The 24,960-nt window shown below is 38.6% G+C and overlaps 1 protein-coding gene across 1 annotated transcript in view; it reads left to right on the top strand.

Annotated features, from left to right (window-relative positions):
* Positions 1–20,352, top strand: part of sorcs3a (sortilin related VPS10 domain containing receptor 3a) — a 246,125-nt gene extending 225,773 nt beyond the window's left edge. The window contains exons 19-27 of the mRNA XM_063010840.1: positions 2,801–2,987; positions 3,960–4,093; positions 5,206–5,329; positions 6,484–6,596; positions 9,288–9,419; positions 10,604–10,703; positions 15,822–15,927; positions 17,702–17,862; positions 20,236–20,352. Of these exons, the coding sequence (XP_062866910.1) occupies positions 2,801–2,987; positions 3,960–4,093; positions 5,206–5,329; positions 6,484–6,596; positions 9,288–9,419; positions 10,604–10,703; positions 15,822–15,927; positions 17,702–17,862; positions 20,236–20,294 (1,116 nt within the window). The 3' untranslated portion in view covers positions 20,295–20,352. The remainder of the gene's footprint in view (positions 1–2,800; positions 2,988–3,959; positions 4,094–5,205; positions 5,330–6,483; positions 6,597–9,287; positions 9,420–10,603; positions 10,704–15,821; positions 15,928–17,701; positions 17,863–20,235) is intronic.
* The last annotated feature ends 4,608 nt before the right edge of the window (positions 20,353–24,960 follow it).

Here is a 24,960-nt window from a genome sequence, read left to right as displayed (position 1 = left end):
CGTAGTGACAGCAGTTCTTGGGAGACACTAGCAGCCATAAATATTTAATGAATCCTAGGTGTGCAACACATGGCAGATGAAAGCTCGAGCATGATTTGAACAAAGCAGCAGATTCAGATTTAGACCTTTTTTCCAAGGAGGGACTTCCAAAAGATGACTCCAGAGCAGTGTATTACTGTAAAAAAATATATAAAAAACAATGCAACTTTGAAAAGTTCAGTCAGACAAAGCCAGCTGGTGTGACACAGCGACATTTAGTACCAGGACATAAAGTTCAGAAGAAGTTGAACTTCACTCCACGCTACATCAAAGATGGGTAGTGAACTATACTGCTCTCTAAATGCCAAACAACTCTTCTAGTATCTTGCTTTTACACATACATGCACACAATCCTGTGACCTTTAGCTATAGCTTTTAGCTTTCTGTTTTGGTGTGAACAAGATCTGTTTTGCTAGCAGATATTTCTCCATTGGCACTGTCGCCTCACAGCAAGAAGGTCCTGGGTTCAATCCCCAGGCGGGGCAGTCCGGGTCCTTTGTGTGCAGAGTTTGCATGTTCTCCCCGTGTCTGCATGGGTTTCCTTCCACAGTCCAAAACATGCAAGTGAGGTGAATTGGAGACACTGAATTGCCTTATAGGAGAATGTGTGTGTGTGTTTGCCCTGCGATGGACTGGCACCCCGTCCAGGGTGTTACTGTGTGCCTTGCGCCCATTGAAAAGCTGGGATGCATGCTTTGACCATCTTTCCCTGCAAAACATGTCACATGTCAACAGAAAGATAAATCTACAACAAATCCTCTTTCAGCCACTGTCCTTTTTATTTAGCATTTTTCCTCACCGCAAATTATGACTTCCTTGGCAAAAGCAGTGTGAAATGATTCCAGAAAGCGTAGTGTACAAACACACAAGCTGCTTCCACAGTTGGCAGTGCCTGGAAACAAACCTGCAGGAATACATAAAGGTTTTTTTTTTATCATTCAACAGTGCCGAAAACACTACTGCTCACTGATGCAGTGTTATAAATTAATATCCCACCCGCACAGCATTGTAACAGGTGATGCATCGAGGGTGTTGGGCATGGATAAGCATGGTTTTGGGAGTATCACACACAAACTCATCCTGTCTGTATCAAAGACACACACAGCAGAAGACTCATTTTGGGAAGGGGAGGGGGGTAGTGAGAAAGAGAGAGAGATGGCAGCTGCAATCTCCAACACTTCCTGAAGCGTGGCACGATACACACGCAGGGTGCCAGATGTAACACCCAAAGGAGTGTGAGTAAAATGAGCAGAGGCTTGCAAAGATAGAAGCATGCAGTGATACTTCTCTCTTACACACACACACACCTGCATAGCAGAAAGACTGGCATAACTTCAGCATCTGTGCCAGGTTCTATTTGTTGCTCGGCAAACTGGAGTATGTTGTATGCAAACAAAATGTTTATTTCCACTGTATTTCAAAAATGTCCTTCATTACAACCTGTGCATGTGGGGACATTGAATATCTGGCATGAGCTACACACATTGCACCTGCAGCCACTAGATGTGTTAATTGTTCTCTCTGGTAATTTTACTAAAACAGTAATGCTAAGGTCAGCTTGAATAGACGGAACCAGCTGTAGGTGTAATATTACCTTCAGGCTATTACATCTAACATGCAGACCCCTACATTTCTCTACTGCTGGGTCTCACTTTCACTTACTGTTTTTGATTCTGAACTCTAGTTATTACAGTTTACATTTTTCAGCTTCTAATTTGTGCAACAGACAGTCATCTGGCAAGTCATTTGTGGCATGATTTGACCACCTTGTTACAGCTATACAATGTAAAGGCAAATTAAAAGTAAATCCTAGAGGACTGGACATGAAGAAACTCCACTCCAAGAAGTTCATTGTCCACTCTGACTTTCACTATTCATTTATATGTAATGGACAAATGCTTTCAATTCATACTTTATTTTTATAACTGGAGTCATCAAGATTGATAAACAAGTCACAATGTTTTCTAATCAGACAGGAAGGGAAATGTAATTCCATGTCAGAGAGAGATCTTGGAACCTACAAGATTTAAAAATGACAACCCTCACAGAATTTGGCGTAGATTCCTATGATCCATCGGAAGCTATTCAAGCTGATAACCATCCCCAAATACACCCCCGTCCTTATAGCAACTTAATATTATTAATCTCCCCTTTCAGATTTCTTTATTTTACTTAAGATTGTTACTGCTTAAATATGTACACACACCCCTTTTACTTGGTGCCCCTAAATATGGAAGGACCCTGTTAAATGTATAATATAAACTTTTCTCCATTTGATGTGGAGAATTGATTGACGTTGTTGAATAGCTTGGGCATTTAACTTATAAATTATTTATATATTATAATATATAAATATTATAATAAGCCAAATTTTATTAACATCAATGCTTAAATAGTCACAATTTCCCAATGGTACATTAAAAATAATAATAATGGGGGCTGATATAGCCACAAAGGGGGTTCACCTCCATATTAATGACTATAATTATGTTTCCCCCTTGTTTAACTCTTACAGACTGAAAAAGTAAACTGATTTTATTACAAAGAACATGAGCTCTTTATCTATTTAAGTCTAAAAATCCCCAGTGCTTCCTTCATATGTTTTTAAACTTAATTCTTTTTTTTCTGCCTAATTAACTGCTGGATGAGTCGAATAAGAGCAAAGTATGCACTGGGACTGAAAACTGCTGCCATAAGGCCTTGCAAAATGTCTAAACCTTTTTTGCAGTCGTAGACTAAACACACCCTGCATCATTAACAGGGGGATTCGCTGAGGACAAATATCCAGTTGGACTTTGGGGATGGAATAGCAGTGTCCTACTCGAACCTTAGCTGGACAGAGGAAGGGATCAGATACGTGTATCGCAGCACTGGAATCTTCCGGGTCACTGCGGTAGCTGAGAACAGTCTAGGATCTGATACCAACGTGCTGTACCTACACATCATATGTAAGTTACATAGTTGTTAATATTTATATAAAAAATATAAAACCAATATTATTACAACACATGGTGATGTGTATTTTGTGCAGTTTGGGCCAAACAAAGAGTTCCAGGCTTAAGTTATTTAAATTTAGAACTGTGATATGAAGCTATACTTCATATAATGGTGGATTGAGTAGCTGGCATTAGGGTGAACTGTCATTCTTCCTCTACCACATGCTCCAGATTATGTTTTTGGTTTTGTTTGTTTTTATTGTTTTTGTTTTATTTAGTGACTCTTCAACTACCCTGGTTTAGTATCTCGCGATTGGCTAAATTTCTCCCAACCTTGCAGATGAGGGTCTCCAGGCTCATAACCCTCTCGGCCCCAGAGGAACCGTACAATGGCTGACCCTGCACTCTGCAGAAAAAGCATTTTGTTGTACTGTGCACATGTACTGTATGTACATACAGCAAGGCAACAACTTCTGCCCCAGATTATTATAGTGTATGGCTTGTCCCTTCATTGAGCTGCCTATAAGCACCCCTTGCTTTTTTGTGTAGATACATCCTTATCAAAATCTCTAAGGTCTTCATGCCGATCCATATATGCTACACTCAACATATGTAAAAATATATGTGCTATACTATGTACTAGAATAATAAATAAATTATTAAATACTTTCTGCTCCCAAGCATTAATGGAGTCATTTTCTGAATACTAAAATGCCTCAGTGCAGAGTGTGCTGAATTCATGAGGTTACCTGTTTGAACCAGCATGCAGCATTTTCGATTGTAGAGCTCAAAGTCAGAACTGTTTATAGCTAAGAGCTATGGCAAGGAAAACAACCAACGGTGGAACCAAGTCAAAAATTCAGAAGTGCAGAAAAAGGTTGTGTGTAAACTTAAAACCTATTAAAGGATAGATAACAATGCATTCCTGTGTTTGGACAAATGTTGCGTTCTAAGGGTGTTTACTTGATGATTTGTGGATTTTAGCTTCAGTCGAGCAGGTTCAGTTGCTGTCTCCGTTCGTCGTCATTAAGAACAAGGAGGTGAACTTGACTGCAGTGGTCTGGCCTTCACACTCTCGAACTCTCACCTACTTCTGGTGGCTGGGGAACAACACAGAGGTATGAACAGTCCACTCCTAATTAGATATTTTCTGCCTCACTACAGGATTTGAAAGCCTTGAAGAGTGGAAGTTGCCTAAAGTTGCCTTAAATTGCACCATACTTTTTAAACAACCCTTTTTGGACTTAGCTCACAAAAATAAAAATACAACCAGAGAAATGTATTGATCAGGGGGTTTACACCAGATGCCGCATTAGACACACACTCGTATCCTGTACGGGGGGAATCTACCCCACTCTGTGATATTGGCCAAATACTTAGTTTAATTATATTAAACATATTCTAACAGAATGCCCCAAATACTTACGAGAGCAAAAATATATAGCAATACCAAAAACTATGGAAATTTTTTTATCTAAGACAAAGTAGAAAAAAAATGGTGACAAGGGCTATAGACTGGTATAAAAAAATGCCTACCCTTTCCTGCCATACATTTCGGCATTGTGTAAACACGACGTAAAACATTAAAATAAATAAATCATAATTTAGACTTTTTATTATATCTTAGATCTGTAAAAGAACAACGTTTGGGGACAAAAGCACATGGCACATGTACATGCAAACGCCATTTTCAAGAGAGTTGGGACATTTTATGAATTCCAATAAAAACAAAAATCTGTGATTTGTTACTTCTGTGGGGCGGCACGGTGGCTTAGTGGGTAGCACTGTCGCCTCACAGCAAGAAGGTCCTGGGTTCGATTCCCAAGCGGGGCAGTGGGGGTCCTTTCTGTGCGGAGTTTGCATGTGTGGGTTTCCCCCAGGAGCTCCGGTTTCCTCCCACACTCCAAAAAACATGCAGCCAGGTTAATTAGAGACACTGAATTGCCCTGTAAGTGAATGGGTGTGTATGTGTGTCTGCCCTGCGATGGACTGGCATCCCGTCCAGGGTGTTACTGTGTGCCTTGCGCCAATTGAAAAGCTGGGATAGGCTCCAGGACCCCCCTGTGCCCCTAATTGTGGTCTGACAAACTTGACCAACTTGATTGTACTTGTAAATGTAAATATAAATACTTTTGAATCATAATTTAATTTGGATTAAGATTATAAAGACTGCTGATCAAACTGATGTTGTTATTAATGAGTATATTAACGGTGTCATCTTTTTTTCCAGCCGATAATAACTTTAGAAGGCAGTATATCATACACGTTCTCAGTGGAGGGGATACACACGGTTACGGTGCAGGTGTCATCCTCAAACTCCGTCCTTCAGGACACCAAGTCCATTGTTGTGCAAGGTGAATGATTAAATGTCTGATAAACATTTAACGTGCTGATTACTAAGGGTGAATTTATGACTATATACTAAAAAGTGGGTAGCACTGTCGCCTCACAGCAGATAGGTCCTGGGTTCGATCCCCCAGGGGGTCCTTTCTGTGTGGAGTTTGCATGTCCCTCCCTTGTCTGTCTGGGTTTCCTCCGGGAGCTCCGATATTCTATCACAGTCCAAAGACATGCAAGTGATAACACCCAGTGATAACAGGCTTTTAAAAACAATTATATAAATACACCAATCAGCCATAACATTAAAACCACCTCCTTCTTTCTACACTCACTGTCCATTTTATCAGCTCCACTTACCATATAGAAGCACTTTGTAGTTGTACAATTGCTGCATGCTTTGTTAGCCTTCTTGTCATGCTGTTCTTCAATGGTCAGGACTCTCCCAGGACCACTGCAGTGTAGGTACCACCACCGTGTCAGTGTCACTGCAGTGCTGAGAATCATCCACCACCTAAATAATACGTACTCTGTGGTGGTCCTGACCATTGAAGAACAGGGTAAAAGCCAGCTAAGAAAAGTATGTAGAGAAACCGATGGACTACTGTCAGTAATTGTAGAACTACATAGTGCTTCTATATGGTAAGTGGAGCTGGTAAAATGGACAGTGAGTGTTGAAACAAGGAGGTGGTTTAAATGTTATGGCTGATCAGTGTAAATTGTTACAAATTTGTATCAAAAGTATGGGAAGGTCAGATCCTGTTTCAGCATGACTGTGCACTATGTGAGGTCCACAAAGGCTTGGTTTATCATGCCTTTATGTGGCTTGCACAGAACCTCTTTAGGATCAATTGGAACATTGATTGTGAGCAAGGCCTCCCTATCCAAGTGCTCTTTTGACTGACAGGGAACGACTTTTTATAAAAACAATACAAAATATTGTGAAAAAGAAAGTGAAGGCTGATATAGCCATGAAGTGGGGCACAACTCCATAATAACGCCTATGGTTAGATGTCCACATACTTCCGCTTATATAGTGTGCATGTGCCCAGCAAATATTTGTAAAACTTTAGCTGGCTCTGAGTGTAATGATACTCAAACTAACCAACTTAGTTATAAAAAAAAAACTGAAGTCAAGAAAACAGTGACTAATGTTCTTTGTCTCTGACAGAATTCTTCAAATCCCTGCTTTTATCTTTTTCCCCGAATCTTGATGAGGCCAACCCTGACATTCCGGAGTGGAGGCAGGATGTAAGCAGGATAATTAAAAAGGCTGTGCTGCAAGTGAGTGTGAATTTATTTCACTTCCTTCACTCCGTGCACCCTCAACCTTTTTTGGAGATCCCATAATTCCCTCATATCCTTCCCCAGCATTTCATTTTTTTTCTGAATGCCTCTTGAGCAGTTGAATCAGCATTTTCTCCCTCTCCCCCTCATACTGGGCATGCCTTAATTTATTTTCACAGGTAGGCAGAGGAGTGCTTTATTGCAGAGACAGGCAGATGATTACAAATGCGTCTTTTCCGATGATGAAAAGAGCTCTTGTGCAAAGTAAATCTTGAGCAGCGCCAGTAGTTAATGCAAATGTCAGCCGCTGCACTCCAATTCTGCCTGAGCTGAGTTTCCTTGACTGGAGGGAGAGCTGAGAGTCTTGTGTATAAGGATAATGAACAAACTGAATGAACTGTGGGAGTTGGAGAGCAGGATGAGGACTTGCTAATGGTATTGCATGCAATCAACCAACAAATAGTATTAAACACAGGAATGTAGTTTTAATGATAGTCATAGAAAATCTATAATTAAGGGCAAGTGTTTCAATCACACTAGTGTTAAACTTTAGAGAGGAGGGGGAAAAAAGCTCAAGGCCATAAGTGTTTTTTTGGTACGCCAAAGCATTAATGATATGTTAACCATATCTAGCATGCAGATATTAAAAATGCTCAAGACTACCAAAAACACCTTATTAATTTACACCTTGAATAATGAAGTTGAACTTTATTTTTATGCAAATCCCCAATCCTGCTTATCCCCTTGATCAGCTGTCATCCCTAAGATAGGCTTTACCCACACGTCTTATGACACAATTATAATTCCTCATGCAGTTCAAAGGCTTTATTTTCTCCTTATAGACCAGAGAGGCTAGGCTATTTTCCTACTTTCCTTTCTCAGCTGCATCCTATCACATTCTGGCTCTGATCGATTTTGCCTCAGGGGTCAAACTGCTTTTTATCACAATGGCTTCATTAAACATCCGAGGATATCAGAAAGAGAAAGAGAAGGACATCAAGCTAGAATCAAAGTCATTAAACTGTGGCTGTGAAGAGAAGAGGGAGACTGCACAGCCTGGTAACTGAACCCAGAGAGATTACAGTTCCAAACTTGTGTCTTGTTTAGTATACTTTATTTTATATAAACTAAAAAAAATCATGAATGCCACCCGCATTAACATGAATTGTCCTCATTCACAAATGACTGATTTACAAATGACACTCTGCCTGCCGGCTGGGCTGAGCAGCCACATGAACAACGATTGGCCTGTTGTTCAGGTAGGGGTGGGGATATTAAAAGCCTAATAGGGACTCTCTCATAACTAATGCAATTACGACCTCTGCTGGCTGATTGATGGCGCCTGCACAGAGACGGGAAAATAGTGCTATCAGGGTGTGTCTCTCCGTACACAGTGCTGATCCGCATGTATGCACTCGTCAAAGTGTAGGTGACAAAATGCATACGGCTGCTGCCCATGTGTCGGAGGGGGTGTGGGTTAGCTTTGTTCTCCTCAATCAGAGCGGGGATCGCCATTGGTGGAGAGGAAGCATGATGCAATCGAGCAATTGGACGCGCGAAAAGGGAGTTAAAGGGGGAGAAAATGCATAAAAAAAGGTAAATATAACAAGGTGGTACATAAAGTATAGACATACCATATGTGCCATGTAGATGATGATGTACATGCACATTCCCATAGGTTGCCAGTAGGTGTGGTTGAGTGTAAAGGAATGCTTATGCATTGCTAATGCTGCTTGGTAAGATGGTACCTCAAGTTATCTTAGTTATCTTCGACCACGACTTAGGTATTACACAACCCCTAGGGAGTTACTTGTCCAGTTACTTGTGTTTTGTTTTGTGGATTGACTAAGCTACCCCTAGGTAAAAATAAAGTAAATCAGCTGAGTGCAAGATACCCTGTTATGGTGGTTCTGGATCTGGATTTAGCCACAGATTTAGTGATTATTTGATAGTAGCAGTTACTAAAGATAAATAAATTCAATTCATCATAAAATAGATTGGCAACCTACTTGGCAAATACTAAATAATAATAATAATAATAATACAATTTTAGCAATTGAGTTTTAGCATTGTTTAGTTTGTAGAAGAGTAAATATGTATAATATTTTAAAATATACAAAGTAATTATTAAATGTAGGCTCTAAATGTATGGTTTTAGACTAAAAGTGTAGTAAATAGTGAAAGAGAAGTGCTTCTGGAGAGTATCAGACACACCACACCACAACTGTGGTGACCAGGATGAAGCAAATAGTAAAAATTAATGATCAAACTGTTAGCACGGCTAATAGCTGGTGCTGACCGTTTTTAACCTCACACCAGCCTGGCCAGGCACTCAAAGGAAGGCCAGATAAGCATTCCCCTCTTTGTTCCTGCAAAAGCAACTGCTGAGTCCACTGGTCAATGCAAAGATGAAGCTGGCAGCTTCCACACGTCGGCTGTGTGTGCTATCCTGCGGCCCTGCTCGCCCAGCGTAAGTGACATGCAGCTGGCAGAGTTCTGCTGATTGTGCAGAGAAACTGAGCATATCCAGATTACGATAATGCAAATAGAGGATTTTCTTTTCTTCTTCTAAATGAAAAAAAATGGCCCAGACCAACCACACATCTACTTTAAAGTGATAAAGTCTGATGTGGAGGACCCGAGGGTAATACACTGAATATTTTTTTCCTCCTTTATTTATATGTATAGGTTGCTGATATTCCTGCTGAGCAACTCCTTGTGGCAGTATTTCCAGGAATTCCTACAGCTGCTGAACTCTTCTTACTTCCCAGCAAAAACCAGACAGACAGCAGAAAAGGAAATGAGGAGGATTTGGGCCAGGTAAACAAAAGCTATTTAATGAAGTGTATAGTGTAATCAAAGTTGCTGAAATAAATTAAGAAAAAAAAAAAATTGAAGATAAATAAATAATTGGAGAGAGCCTTTCTATATGCTGTTAAACCTAGGATGGGAAAGTACTGAGACCTTGGGTCCCACAGTCTTGCGCCTCAGAATGGCGTCTTTGTACAAGATTATAACATGCCATTGTATTTTCTAAACTAAAACAACTGCAAAGCTAGAATGTGCTAACAAGGTTGCTGTATTTTCTAAATTAATACACCTTCAAGATTAGATTGTGCTAACAAGATCACTCCACTCACTCACTCACTTTCTTTCTTAACTGCTTGTCCAATTAAGGTCGTGGGGGGTGCTGGAGCATATCCCAGCTTTTCAATGGGTGCAAGGCACACAGTAACACCCTGAACGGTGCCCCAGTCCATTGCAGGGCAGACACATAAACTCACACACATACACGTACTCGCACCCATTCACTTATAGGGCAATTTAGTGTCTCCAAATAACTTGACTGCATGATTTTTGACTGTGGGAGGAAACCGGAGCTCCCGGAGGAAACCCACGCAGACACGGGTAAAACATGCAAACTCTGCACAGAAAGGACCCGGACTGCCCCACCTGGGGATCGAACACAGGGCCTTTTTGCTGTGAGGCGACAGTGCTACCCACCGAGCTCCTAACAACATTAAAATTATCTAAAATAATCTAAAATTACTTGATGAACCAGTGAAATCCCAGATCAGATTATTATAAGAAGAACATTTTGATCTGAAGCAAGTCTTAAGTTGGTCATACAGAAGCATCCCTAGAAACTGGGTGTGTCACCTAGTGTACAAAAGAAAGGAAGTTAAGCAATGTGTTTCTACATAGTAAGTCTGTCTGTGAAGATGTTAATTTAAGGTGAAGTGCTTTTCTTTGGAACTACACTTCACGGCCAACAGTATTTGAACACGTTCTAAGTCACACCTATTGCTAACAGGTGTAAAAATGCTCTTTTAATTGAATGGACACAAAGTGTGTTATAACTACAAAGAAGGGGGCAAGCCCCATTTCAATGCTCATGGTTTTGGAAAGGGATGTTCAACAAGCCCATGGTCAGGTGTCCACATACTTTTGGCCATATACACATTTGTTCACATTTTAACAAACATGTTATATCTATCCCACAGATCTCCGAAATCCTGGTTAGTGCAATGAACCAGAATTTGGTCGAATTTGAGCTGAAACCTGGATCTGGAGTCGTCGTGTACATCACACAGTTAACTTTAGGTAGGATTGTTGTTGTAAAGTTTTTATTTTGAACTGTATGTATGTAAAGTAACAAGAGTGGCCACATTGTTACTCTCATAATATGTTGCTCTCACCTGAGGTGAGACGGTGAGATGGCAAAAAGATCTTAGCAGAGGTGCCAGACTAAACCTAACACCAATATTGGGCAACAGCAATATACTGTATAATGATGTCTGAGGCAGTTGATGAAGGGACAACAGCAATGACATCAACTGTGGGAAAGGAACCCAGTGGTAAACCACTTCTTCACTTTACTAACAAAACCAAATGGAAAGGAACAACAAAATGAGCCAGAAAATTGGTTGGAAGGCACTCCTTCCTGTTACCTGTTACTGAGAAATATATGGGGATTCCTCTAAATAAAGTTGTCGCCTACACGTCAACATCCTTGGGATCAGCAAACTACAATAGACAGGATAAGGACACACTTTCTACTGCTTCAAGTCTTAAACATCAAAGAAGAAATTGAGCACCTTGTTTTTCAATGATGTCAACAAGACTGGCATTGCATACAATTCTGTAAATGATTGACCAATCAATCCGATTTCATGTGAAGCCATTCAGCCTCACTGTCATCTAGGTTTATGGTCAAACAACAGATGTCATTGAAGAAAAATCTAAAGAAATTATGATAAAGCTCAAACTAAAACTGACAAGATGTTCTACTGGTTATGGGTGAATGGAAATCAGTAATGGAAGTCAAAAATCAGAAGATGGGAAATGGACAACATTGGAAATAGGAATGTTTGTTTGTTTGTTTATTGGGATTTTAACGTCAAGTTTGTACACTTTTGGTTACATGTATGACAGGAACGGTAGTCACTCATTACACAAGGTTCATCAGTTCACAAGGTTGTATCGAAAACAGTTCTGGACAATTTAGTATCTCCAATTCACCTCATTTGCATGTCTTTGGACTGTGGGAGGAAACCGGAGAAAACCCACGCAGACACGGGGGAGAACATGCTCCTCAACTCCGCACAGAAAGGACCCAGTCCGCCCCACCTGGGCATCGAACCCAGGACCTTCTTGCTGTGAGGCGACAGTGCTACTCACGGGACACCATGCCACCCTGGCAAAAGGAATGAAGCTGGAGAACAGATATTTTAGAATAGATGGTATAGTAAAAGAATGTCCATGGGCAGGTCATAACTGATCTGCTCAAACTACACTGGACGGAATACACACAAGATCTCTACAAACAAGACTTGTAGATGACGTCAGACAGAAAAGCCACAGAAATCAATAACATCTCAAAAAGGACAAACAATAAAATCTTCGACCAGGAAGCTCTCTTATTTTGGACACATTATGAGAAGAGCCAATTTCCTGGATACAACACTTATGCTTGAAAAAGTTAAAGATACAAGTGGAAGAGCTGGCCTGTGAGAAGATGAATACATACAATTAGAGGAACAATAAACAAGCCATTAAAAAGACTGACTATCCCAGTAAAAGACAGAATGTTCTAGAGAAACACCATCCATACAGTCGCCAGGAGGAGGAATCGACATGTAGATTCAGCACTTGAAAACACAATTTCACTCTTCTGTTCTCCAATAGCATTTTCCCTACACCACTCTCTTCAAGCACTCTTGGTATCACACATGCTGATCTTGGGCTTTTAGACCACAATTAAAACACAATCCTTAAAGCATGTAAGAATATAAAATACCCTAAATTCAATGTAATTGTGCATTAAAATGTTTTTAGGACTAAGCCTTTTGTTAATTCTCCCTCTCTATTTGATTATGTTGGCATCACTTGTTTTATATTCATTTGTGGAAGGTTTCAAAATGGAGCATTCTACAATTCTTAAAAAAAAAAAAAAAGATGTCCATTTTATCGGCTTCACTGACCATATAGAAGCACTTTGTAGTCCATCTGTTTCTCTGCATGCTTTGTTAACCCCCTTTCATGCTGTTCTTCAATGGTCAGGACTCTCCCAGGACCACCACAGAGCAGGTATTATTTGGGTAGTGGATCATTCTCAGCACTGCACTGATATGGTGGTGGTGTGTTAGTGTGTGTTGTGCTGGTATGAGTAAAAACTCCAGCAGCATTGCTGTGTTTTATCCAAACACCTCGGTCACTGCTGGACTGAGAATAGTCCACCAACCAAAAACATCCAGCCAACAGCGCCCCGTGGGCAGCATCCTGTGACCACTGATGAAGGTCTAGAAGATGACCAACTCAAACAGCAGCAATAGATGAGCGATCGTCTCTGACTTTACATCTACAAGGTGGACCAACTAGGTAGGAGTGTCTAATAGAGTGGACAGTGAGTGGACACGGTATTTAAAAACTCCAGCAGCGCTGCTGTGTCTGATCCACTCATACCAGCACAACACACACTAACACACCACCACCATGTCAGTGTCACTGCAGTGCTGAGAACGATCCACCACCCAAGTAATACCTGCTCTGTGGTGGCCCCAGGGGGTCCTGACCATTGAGGAACAGGGTGTAAGCAGGCTAAAAAGGTATGTAGAGAAACAGATGGACTACAGTAATTGTAGAACTTCAAAGTGCTTCTTTGTGGTAAGTGGAGCTGATAAAATGGACAGTGAGTGTAGAAACAAGGAGGTGGTTTTAATGTTATGGCTGATTGGTGTGTGTGTGTATATATATGTATATATATATATATATATATGATTGGATAATTGTCTAAGAAAGTGAGTGCTGCATTTTCCTGGTCATGATGGGTCCGATTTCCCCAGAATCACTGGACACATGTAGTGACAATTTACCGCTGAGTCACAGAGCACCAAGTATTATTTTAAAATACACATAAAAAAGTGCTTTTAGTACTCGTCTTTTACTGCTCGTTTTGACATTTGTAGTTGGTGGTTTTAGATTTGCTGAATAAGTCGAAATGTGTGTAGCGCCCTACAATAGATTGTCACCTTGTCTAGGAAGCATTTTTTCTTTGGGCACAGTGTTTCCATAATAGACTTTAAAGCCTCCAAGATCGTGAGCAGAATAATTTACAAAAAAAAAAAGCTACTGAAGATGAACGGAGGAATGAATCTGTAGTGGATTTTCATCCTGAAAATCAACAAGCTTTTATTATTAATTACAGAACAAATAGTGTTTAGGATCGATTACACACAATTATACCATAATTATATTCATAAAATCTTCTACTGTACCAGATTGTTTGCTTGCGTAAGCTTGTATTGTGAATATTTACTTTTTTTATGTTTTATAGTGCTGAGCACATTTTCTACTGCATGTAATTATGTTGATTATTTGTTGCTTGAGACCAGAGAGGCTTTTCAGCATGAAATAACAACCACAAACCACATATCAGATGTGATTTTACAATATAATTGCATTATAACATCCCAGCAATTAAGTCTCGACAGCCCATCAATCTTTCTTCTGAAATAAAAGAGCTGAAATAGTAGTTATTACAGTGGTAAATCTGTTGATTTTGAACAAAGATGTCAGTCAAACAATTGGTGGCTGATGTGTATTTTTAGCCCATATAAAATGCTTTTAAGAAATGCTTCACTATGCCTTTCAGTGGCCATAGGAACAGAAGTAGTCATCTAACCCCTCCTCAATGGAGAACACACAGTTCTGTGCATTCACCGAGACGCTTCAGCCATTTGAGTAGCCAGAACTACTGTATTCCTTTCCATTTTTTTAGCCTTGAAAGGTCCAAAAAGCCTTCAAGCTGCGCAGGAAAAGGTCAGTGGCATCATGGGGCTGTCTCTCAAAAAGCCAGCTGGGTGGAGAAAATAGAGTCTTGATGGCAGAGATTCATAGAGTGTCCTGATGCAGAAACATTTCCTTTGGGACTTTTTGAACTTGCGAGTTTGTTTTGAGTGCAAGTTCTTGGTTTAGAAATTAGTTTCACAGCTAAGCATACCTTAAAGGACAAAGTGAAATAGACATTAGAGAACATTCATCTTCCAAAACGTGATGCATTACCTTGTGAAATGCCATATTTAGACATGAATATGTAAGGCCTGGCTTTGGTTTTACCCATCGATATTGCATTAGCGTGAGAAAAATTAATCGGATATTTTAACCAGCTAGCTTCCCTTTCTGGGCCCCAGAGCAACATAAACTATAGATGATAAATTTGCTGCCTGAGTCACAATGAACAATGCCAAGCATCAGCTAGAGTGGATTAAGACTCACTTCCTGTAGAGCAGTAAAAACATATTAGTGAGAGTTGTAAATCACAACTCATCTAGCAGTGAGACAGAAGATTGAGGACATTGAAGATGCCCGATGAACACAAGCTATCTGAATAAATAATTCCAAGTGCAAAGTGAACTGATGCACATGTGGAACTAAAGCCCAGAAGGTAAACTCAAAATCAAAAGAGCAGAGGCTTTTGTAGCTAAATTAGCACCACTGGGACTGTGGTAGCCTAGTGGGGAGAGCTGTGGGTTACCAACTGGAAGCTTGTGGCTTTGAATCCCGATTCTGCTGGCTCTTGCGCAAGACCCTTAACCCTCTTGGCTCCAGGGGTGCTGTACAATGGCTGACCTGTGCTCTGACCACAACTTCCAGAGAACCTGGGATATATACACTGATCAGCCATAACATTAAAACCACCTCCTTGTTTCTACACACACTGTCCATTTTGCACTTTATAGTTCTACAATTACTGACTGTAGTCAATCTGTTTCTCTGCATGCTTTGTTAGCCCCCTTTTATGCTGTTCTTCAATGGTCAGGACTCCCCCAGGACCACTACAGAGTAGGTATTATTTGGGTGGTGGATCATTCTCAGCACTGCAGTGGTGTGTTAGTGTGTGTTGTGCTGGTATGAGTGGATAAGGCACAGCAGCTCTGCTGGAGTTTTTAAACACTGTGTCCACTCACTGTCCACTCTATTAGACACTCCTACCTAGTTAGTCCACCTTGCAGATGTAAAGTCAGAGATGATCGCTCATCTATTGCTGCTGTTTGAGTGGGTCATCTTCTAGACTTTCTTCTAGAAGTGTTTAGATATCTACTTTTACTCTGACTTGTGGTAAACAAGCACATATGGAGATATTTCTCTCTTTAAATGTGGAAAAAAAAAGAGTTTAAAGTATGTTTGAGCACAAATTCAACATGTTTGCTTTCTCTCCAGCTCCACTGGTGGACTCCATTCCCAGACACAGCAGTTCTGCTATGCTGATGCTTCTCTCAGTGGTGTTCCTGGGCTTAGCTGTCTTTCTTATCTACAAATTCAAAAGGTATAACAGCATGAATCACTTCAAATCATTTCTGTCCTGTCGTCTAGCCATGCCCAGTAAGAGCTTTAAAGAAATTCTAGAATATGATTGAGTGGAGATGTGATGTTTTTAAAAGCAGACTAAAAATGTAATTATTTTCATCAAAATGTGGTTCAGCCATGCAATCAGTTATCTTATAATTACCAAAAGTAATGTTCTGTATTTTAATACTGGCAAATAGCATAATTATTTCTGTGCAGCCTGCTGTGTGCATCCTAAATGTTTACACATCAACACTAATGTGGAAATTATATTTTTCAAAACTAATGAGAAAATAAAAGACAAGGGAGTTTTACTGAAGGAAAAAAAACTTGATAAAAGGTGATAGAAATTTTTTTACATTATATATAGTGTATATATACACCGATTAGGCATAACATTATGACCACCTCCTTGTTTATACACTCACTGTCCATTTTATCAGCTCAACTTACCATATAGAAGCACTTTGTAGTTCCACAATTACTGACTGTAGTCCATCTGTTTCTCTACATACTTTTTTAGCCTGCTTTCATGCTGTTCGTCAACGGTCAGGACCCCCACAGGACCACCACAAAGCAGGTATTATTTGGGTGGTGGGTCATTCTCAGCACTGCAGTGACAATGACATGGTGGTGGTGTTAGTGTGTGTTGTGCTGGTGTGAGTGGATCAGACACAGCAGTGCTGCTGGAGTTTTTAAATATCGTGTCCACTCACTGTCCGCTCTTTTAGACACTCCTACCTAGTTGGTCCACCTTGTAGATTTATAGTCAGAGACAATCGCTCATCTATTGCTGCTGTTTGAGTTGGTCATCTTCTAGACCTTCTAGACGCTGCCCATGGGGCACTGTTGGCTGAATATTTTTGGTTGGTGGACTATTCTCAGTCCAGCAGGAACAGTGAGGTGCTTAAAAACTCACCAGCACAACACACACTAACACACCACCACCTGTCAGTGTCACTGCAGTGCTGAGAATGATCCACCACCCAAATAATACCTACTCTGTAGTGGTCCTGGGAGAATCCTGACCATTAAAGAACAGCATGAAAGGGGGCTAACAAAGCATGCAGAGAAAATTCTTCCGTCTGGCCTCATCAGACTACTGAGTAGAGTAAAACTGTTCTGTATTAATGGTTTAATGCATCTCCAGTAATCTGTGCTAAATGATTTATGGCTAACACAAATAGTAAAGGTTCAGTCCTGTTGTATTGGATGCACTAATGCTTGGTTGCTACTCCAACCTCGCACCCACAATACTACCCCATGCTCTGGGCAGGTGGAATTAAACATCAATAGCACCAATGTCCAGGGCATTTTTTTTTTCGTAAGATGGGTAAAGACAACCTCTGTTTCCAACTATCCATTCATCCCTAAATGGAAGGGTGCATTTAGTGGTTCACCTCATTCATTATTCAGATAAACTGTTTTCTGCTTTTCTGTGAAGTTCAGTAGGTTTCTAATGAACACATTGAACATGAACAGCCTCTAAATTTGAAGCCACCTGAAGGACCATTAGTGACACTCAGACCTCGGTAATGATCTGAGTGAGTTACAAAGTGAAATGAAGTAAAAACAGACAGTTTTAAGAGGATAGATTTACGGGACTAAAAAGCAACAGGTCGTATTTAATCAACCACCATGCTAGCAGAAAATGAGTAAAGGAAATAATGACCATATAAAGAAACAATGACCAAGATAAATGATCATTTATTTGTTATCTTTAACTTATTTTAACCTCATTCCTGCCTTTTCAGAAAAATTCCCTGGATTAATATATATGCTGAGGTGAACCATGAGAAAGAGCAGGAGATGATCGGCACAGTGGAACAGAATGACACCACACCCAAAATTAAGCTCAGTGAATTTTCCAGCCCCAAGGAGCTGATGGACAAGGACTTGGAAGTTCGTGTTAAACGTAAGTAAATCACCTCATATTTTTTGGATTTGTATAAAATTAAGAAACCTGAGTATAAGTCTGATGTCTGGTATAATGTGGTGTGTGCAGTCTAACTAGCCCTATTTATATGGGCAGAGATAAGACACCAGCTGTTGTCAATCATGACTACTAACAAAGAATGAAGGCCGTGTTCACATTCCAGAACTTTTTTGCAGCAACAAATTAATAATCTAAATGGCTGCATGTATATTTGTGACCCAGCCTATATGTGCATTTCTCAACTCAACTGTACTGTACCAAATATTACTCTATTTTTATATCTCTGCTCTTTATCCATGCATTTCCATCCTGATCCATGACTCAGCTTTGTCTACAATACAAGCACAGTATCACTGCAAAATTACTACTAACATCAGCCAACTGGCTAACACACAAGCTGTTGTTAAAGAAAACAGAAGTGAATGTGACTAGGTGAATGATCACAGTCCAAATATTTAAAACTCAGGGGATATAATGACTTACTGTTTATTCTGTTTTTAATTTGACAAACTGTGTTCCAAATTACATTGTAAAGTCAGTACACCATCTTGTATACAAAAAGGGTTCTTTTTGTAACACAATTAAAAGGGAAACAACATTAAATTAAACTAACAAAGCAGATTAAACAACTGATCTTTAGTAGAAAAAAAACTGATGGCGTTCTTTTGATTGTAAGAGACCATTTGTCTGATTTGTCTGCTTAGTTTGCACATCACTCAACCTGTGTCAACATTCAAATATATTTGTTATTTTAAATGTGTTAATTGATACAATCAAAAATATTTATTTCTTGTTCTGTGATCCTTGAACAAAAGATTGTAGTATAAAGTAACTATAGTAAGCCCCATTGGACTTCTCAAACTTGGTTTGATTGCTGTGATCATATTTCTATAATGACTCAGCAGTTTTATTTAATCATGTTTTTCTTCAATGACATTGTGTATTGAAGTCAATTAAAATCTAATATGAGCAGTTAAACACTTGATCTGTAGAGAAAAACTATAGCATGTGGACTAGTATACAGTAACACTTGGTGGATGATAGCAAATTCTGCTTATTAACAGCACAAACTGATACTCCGTAATCTGGATATTACTTTTATGAGCACTTCATCATAATGGGCACACTGCCTAGAGAAGTGATGGTTCAGCGTTTAAGGTACTGGACTATTAATCAGATGGTTGAGTTTTTAAGCCCCACCACTGCCAGGCTGCCATTATTGAACCCTTAAGCACAGCCCTTAACCCTTAGTTGATTGCATCTTGTGTCATTTGTAAATTGCTTTGGATTAAAGCTTCTGCAAAATTAAAAACTGTAAATGTCTTGGACCAGACTAGGCAGCAGAAAAGCTAAAACTACAACTCTGCTGACTTTTCATTTAGCTACATTTAGTTACATTAGCGATAAGGGTATAACTAACATACAGTAGCTGGGATTTTGTTAGCAAAAATATTCATTTAAACATTGTGTGTTAAACATTTTGGTCTAATATTCCTGAGGAGCAACTATCATCAATAGATTAAAAGGTTATTATTATTGTCATTATTTTTATGACATATTTATAGACATTTAACATTTTACACAGTCTTCAAGATATGTATCCATTTCTTAGAGTTCAAGGAAAATAGGCATCAATTCTCTTTTTCTGTACTAGCAACCAGGTGGGGAATAGAACTTATTTTGTCTATTTGCAGCTGAGTCTACATGCACTGAATGAATGAATAAATAAATAAACAATAACAGCAAATCTGCACTAGACAATTAACCACTTCAAGCGACCCACAAACAATGCATCGAAACGAAACAAAAGGAAATAAACTTATAAACAATGGTGGCAATCTGGTCCCACTGTGGTTTACAAGATGTAACGTAAAGCATCCCGTCCACATGGGGGTGTATGTGTACAAGTTTATTTCATGTTTATGTGCCTTTAAATGTGTTTATTTAATTATTTCTTCTTTTATTGCCATTTCTTTGGGCTTGTTTCCAACCCAGGTTGTATGTACATTTTTGAACTGCATATGGATGATACTTAGATGCTACTGGGCTGTTTGTGTTTAATGAATTCAAATTTAGTGACAAGATACCTACTACTTTATATTAAATCACATCACTACTGTGCAAGCATTAAGCCCAGAAAAAGAAGAACTGACAGTGCACTCACAAGTAGGTTATTGTCAAAGAGGCACCTAGAACAGAAACACTGCATCAATAAAAGGTCCAACAAGCACTGCTACTGTAGTACTTAATAACAATAAATACATTTAAAAAATCCAGCCCAATGCTACTGTGTTAATTTAGCACTTTTTTGCTAGATTAATATGTAATAAATGATCTTTGTTTTGCACCCAGGTGGAATGATCAATACCTGTGAAAGCACAAGAGAGATCCCCAACTGTACAAGTGTCTAAACGAGCCGACAAAAACCCACCGTATGGAAGTGCAATGTAATGAAGTGTACAGTGTTGCCATTTTGAAAGTTCTGTATGTTTCCCTTCATTTTGTAATTTCAGAAGCAGTCATTGTGAATAGTTTTCTAAGGACCTCGTTTATACAGATTTGCATGGATGTCTTGTTTGATAAGATCTATGCGGAGAATCTAAAGAGACCTAATGAGACGTTTTTAATTGCGTGGAAAAATGTGGCTGTTTTGGAGAGAAAATGAGGTACAGAGGCAAATCAAGTGGCAAAATACAGATTTGCTCCTATGTGACATCTTCACACATTGTAAAATCAATAATTCTACAATGTGTTGATGGCAAAAAACATAATTAATTTGTATTTTATGATATCAGTAATGTGTTGCAGAATTTTTAGAATGTACAACACGTATACCATGCCTATCCATTTATTTCACTCATGTCAGATCATAATGTGTTGAAGTTTGTTGTACTGTAGTAGTATTACACAGGACACATGTCCATGTAAGTAGCTTCAAGTTGGCAGAGAACAAATACACTGTGCTAAATCCAGCATGAGATTCTGAACTGCCATTAGTTGTATTCATTTTTTGATTAGTCAAGTAATTATTTTTCATAATAAAGCAGTTAATTAAGCAAATTGTTCTGTTTACAATGGCAACAATCTGATCAGACAAAAACAGCTTGTGACCAAGAGGCAAAGAAACATGGATGACCAATCATGCAGTTGTCCAGCCTATATTTCTTGTTTTTCTCTAGGGTGAAACACTATCCCTTTTCCTATCACATCTTCAAGACAGAAGATGTATTGGTTTAGTACAAGTTTGAATCTTGCTTGGACAGCCAGAGCAGACTGTAGTTTACCCAAACCACCAAACTGTGTATAGTCAGTACAGTACACCATCAATGTGCCATTAAGCTTTTTTTCCCCGTATACAAGAGTCGCCACAGCAGATCTTGTCCGTTTTTACGCCAGATGCCCTTCCTGACACAACCCTGCATTTTAAATCCAGGCCTGTGACCAGCAATAAGAGTGCACTGACAAGTGTGTCTACCAGTGGCTAGGCTGTTTTGGCCACCCCACCTCTGTCAGACACCCAACTGGCAGATAGCACTGCTGAGATTTGAACCCTGGATCCCAGATAACAGAGGTAGTGGACTACCGTACTGAGCACCTTAATGTGTCATACAGCTTACAAATCTTTAATATACACCGATCAGCCATAACATTAAAACCACCTCCTTGTTTCTACACACATTGTCCATTTTATCAGTAAAAACAGGCTAAAAAGGTATGTAGAGAAATAGATGGACTACAGTCAGTAATTGTAGAACTTCAAAGTGGTTCTATATGGTAAGCGGAGCTGATAAAATGGACAGTGTGTGTAGAAACAAGGAGGTGGTTTTAATGTTATGGCTGATCAGTGTATAGTCAAAACTACAAATAAGACATTTATTTAACTATTTAATTATAAATTTTTTAGATACACTAAATGCACCATGACTACATAAAGATTTTTTGTTTGTAAATTTTTTTTATACACAAAAAAAAAAAAAGATTTTTTTGCACCATGACTACATAAAGATTTTTTGTTTGTACATCTTTTTTATACACACAAGAAAAAAATAGAATAATAAAAAAACTACTACCAGGATAATAGTAGTGGTGAATTAGTGGTGCATACTGTATATAGAATGGTGCTGGGACCCCAATCACCACAGTGACAATATTTGTTATGTTTTCATTGTGTATTATTATTATTATTATTATTATTATTATTATTATTTTTACAGGTAGGCCGTGGTTTGTTCCATTAAGTGAACGCCTTACAAAGCAATGCCTTATTATCATATCACATGTTTTGCCATCAACACATTTGGTAAAATGTAATTCATATATATTAAAGATATAGTTACTGTATAAACCTTATGATAAATATTTATATCAAAATTAATGTTACAGTATCTTGTTTGTTTTATATTCAGTAATCTTCATGGTGTCTTGTTTCCCAGGACAGAGCTTTGAACTGTACCATAGCCCCAATAGATTTTTGAATTTTCATTTCTCATGTATACACAGCATGTGTGCTGTCACTTTACATGCTTTTATTGTAAATATAGTGGCGAAGACAGAACTGTGAACCTTGACACAGTAAACGTGTGTTGAGTTACTTTCTCATAACTGATCATTTTGATGCGGTCCTTGACGTGCATGTTCTTTGCAAGGATGCGATTTACAGTCTGTGTTGTAGATAGTCTGCAAGTGCTGTAAAAAGATATATATTTCTAATCATTCATTTCAGAAGGACATCGTTATTTTCTCTTTGGATTTTGTTCATACTGTTAAAACTTTACTGCCTATATTTATTGGAGTACTTTGTTTGTTGTTGGTTAAGATTCAAGTTAATTTGAGCTCATATGTACTGTGAAATAATATAAACTATTTTTTGCACCATAGTTTCTGCTCCAAATGATATGATTCATTGTTATGAACTGTATTGTAGATATATTTTCAGTTACATTAAATTATTCATACAATTATTAGCCATAAATGTTGCTTTACATTGTGCAAGTAGTCAATCAAATCATTCTATTATTTTTAACAACACTGTTTACAACACTGTTTGTCATTTCTCCCTTTGTTGTCAGATAGTTTTGTACATATTATTCTTAATAAAACAATTTGCTAAATATTTTCTTGTGAAATTATTTTAAAATTTTTTGATAATTTAAGAAAAATTACAATTGAAATAATACAGATACAGTATGGTTGTTATTATTGCTGCTATTAATATTATTATTATTATTATTATTATTATTTTACCAATATATATTTTTTTAATTTTCTATTTTTCCAACCTTGCTCCCCAAAATGTTCTCCCCTAATCTAGTCCTGTCCAATTATCCTGATTGCATCCCCCACTGATTCAACCCTCCACTGCTGACTGAGGACGCTTCTCAACTGACACATGCCCCCTCCGACACGTGCTCAGTACAGACTGCATTTTTCACCTGCACGAGTCGAGTTCATATATACCGATCAACACTGTGCACGGAGAGCCACACCCTGATCAGCATTATTCCTCAGCCCTGTGCAGGCGCCATCAATCAGCCAGCAGGGGTCATAGTTGCACCAGTTATGAGGGTCCATGATCTAGCTTGCCCCTAACTCTATGAACAACAGCCAATCGTTGTTCATGCAGCCGCCTGGGTCAGCTGGGTGGCAGACCAGATTTTCGATACGATGTATTTGAAAACCCAGCTCTGGTGTGCTAACATATTTTACCGCTGTGCCACTTGAGCGGCATTTATTGTACCAATAATTATGAAAAAAAAAAAACACCTATAGAATCTGTTTTTATTTCATTTTTTTTCTAATTTTATGTTTAAATCTAATTTGTAATTGGCTGAAATATAAACTGAATATACGATTGTGATCAGATTTTCTTCTTTTAAAGAAGAACGGCACCATTCTAAAAAAAAAAAAAATCTAAAAAACTTGCAGCAGCAATTAGTTGTAGATGTTTTCCTGCAAATATTAGGCAAAGAAAAGCTCATGTATTATTATTTTTCTTGGCCTTAAAATATTTCAACTGTTATAAACAAATTGTTATTGGTTTGGTTTAGGTACCTGTGTGAGCTTTGGGGAAAACACAGAAGGAATAGCATAGTCTTCTGTACTTATTAAAGCCCTGATGTAAGAATCCACCACAAAAAAATGTGATCACAACAGAAGCAAATATGTCGACAAGAGCTAACTAAAAGTAAACTGCTGTGTTGTTTCTAAAGAGTATTTACACTGCATGACTTTGTGCAAGTAGTCAACACCAGTCATATACATTCTGTACAACTTCTATTCACTTGATGGCATTATACTAGAATAATATTCTGATAGTTACACTCACATCTGTGTCATAGGTGGAAGTTGCTCTTAAGTGCTAATGTGAAACTTGACCTTGAGTGCTATTGAGATAAAACGGCCAACCTGGTTTTAGATAAGTGTACAAGGACAACCCAAAACTGATTATAGTGATCTATACTTCTGAGAGGGTTTTATCTTTGTCAGATTTATCTGCTGAATGCCAAGGAGACATTATTTATTGATAAACTCCAGAAGCACGTTTATTGATAGCCAGAGCCACTGTGTCTAAATCCATCCTGATGTTTTGAGCTGACATGAATCTGAGTCTAAACCCAATACGAAATAACCTTTGCTTAAAACCAGCTTATTCAAGGTATTTTTTTGCTTTTAGTCTTTTAGTACTTTTAGTGCAGGTCCAGCTATTATTGCCTAATTTCTATTCAGGCTTTTTCTACTCTACTACAATGCACCTCATTTTTAGCAGAGCGTTAATTGAATGCATGCCAGCTTATTTATTCTGTTATCAGAAACTACACTACTAAGACTTTTACAGCAAAACTAAGGAAAAAAAACCTGCCACAGCTGAATGTGTACACATCAGAGAAGCATGCAGCATGACACTAAACAGAAAAAAGGGATTTAAACATTAATTACCTCTCAAAGTCTGCAGCTACACACTTCATCGTGCTGAAGTCAGCAGTTGATTACAGTAGCATAAGCAGAAAAGTAGAATTAAGACCTATAACTCAATACATGTTTGCTTGTTTTCTAATTAACACTTGTTGCCCAGCTTGC

This window comes from Trichomycterus rosablanca, chromosome 15 (assembly GCF_030014385.1).
Source record: "Trichomycterus rosablanca isolate fTriRos1 chromosome 15, fTriRos1.hap1, whole genome shotgun sequence".
Taxonomy (NCBI): Eukaryota; Metazoa; Chordata; class Actinopteri; order Siluriformes; family Trichomycteridae; genus Trichomycterus; species Trichomycterus rosablanca.
The sequence above is the reverse complement of the archived record's forward strand: the minus strand, read 5'-3'. Positions and strand labels throughout refer to the sequence as shown.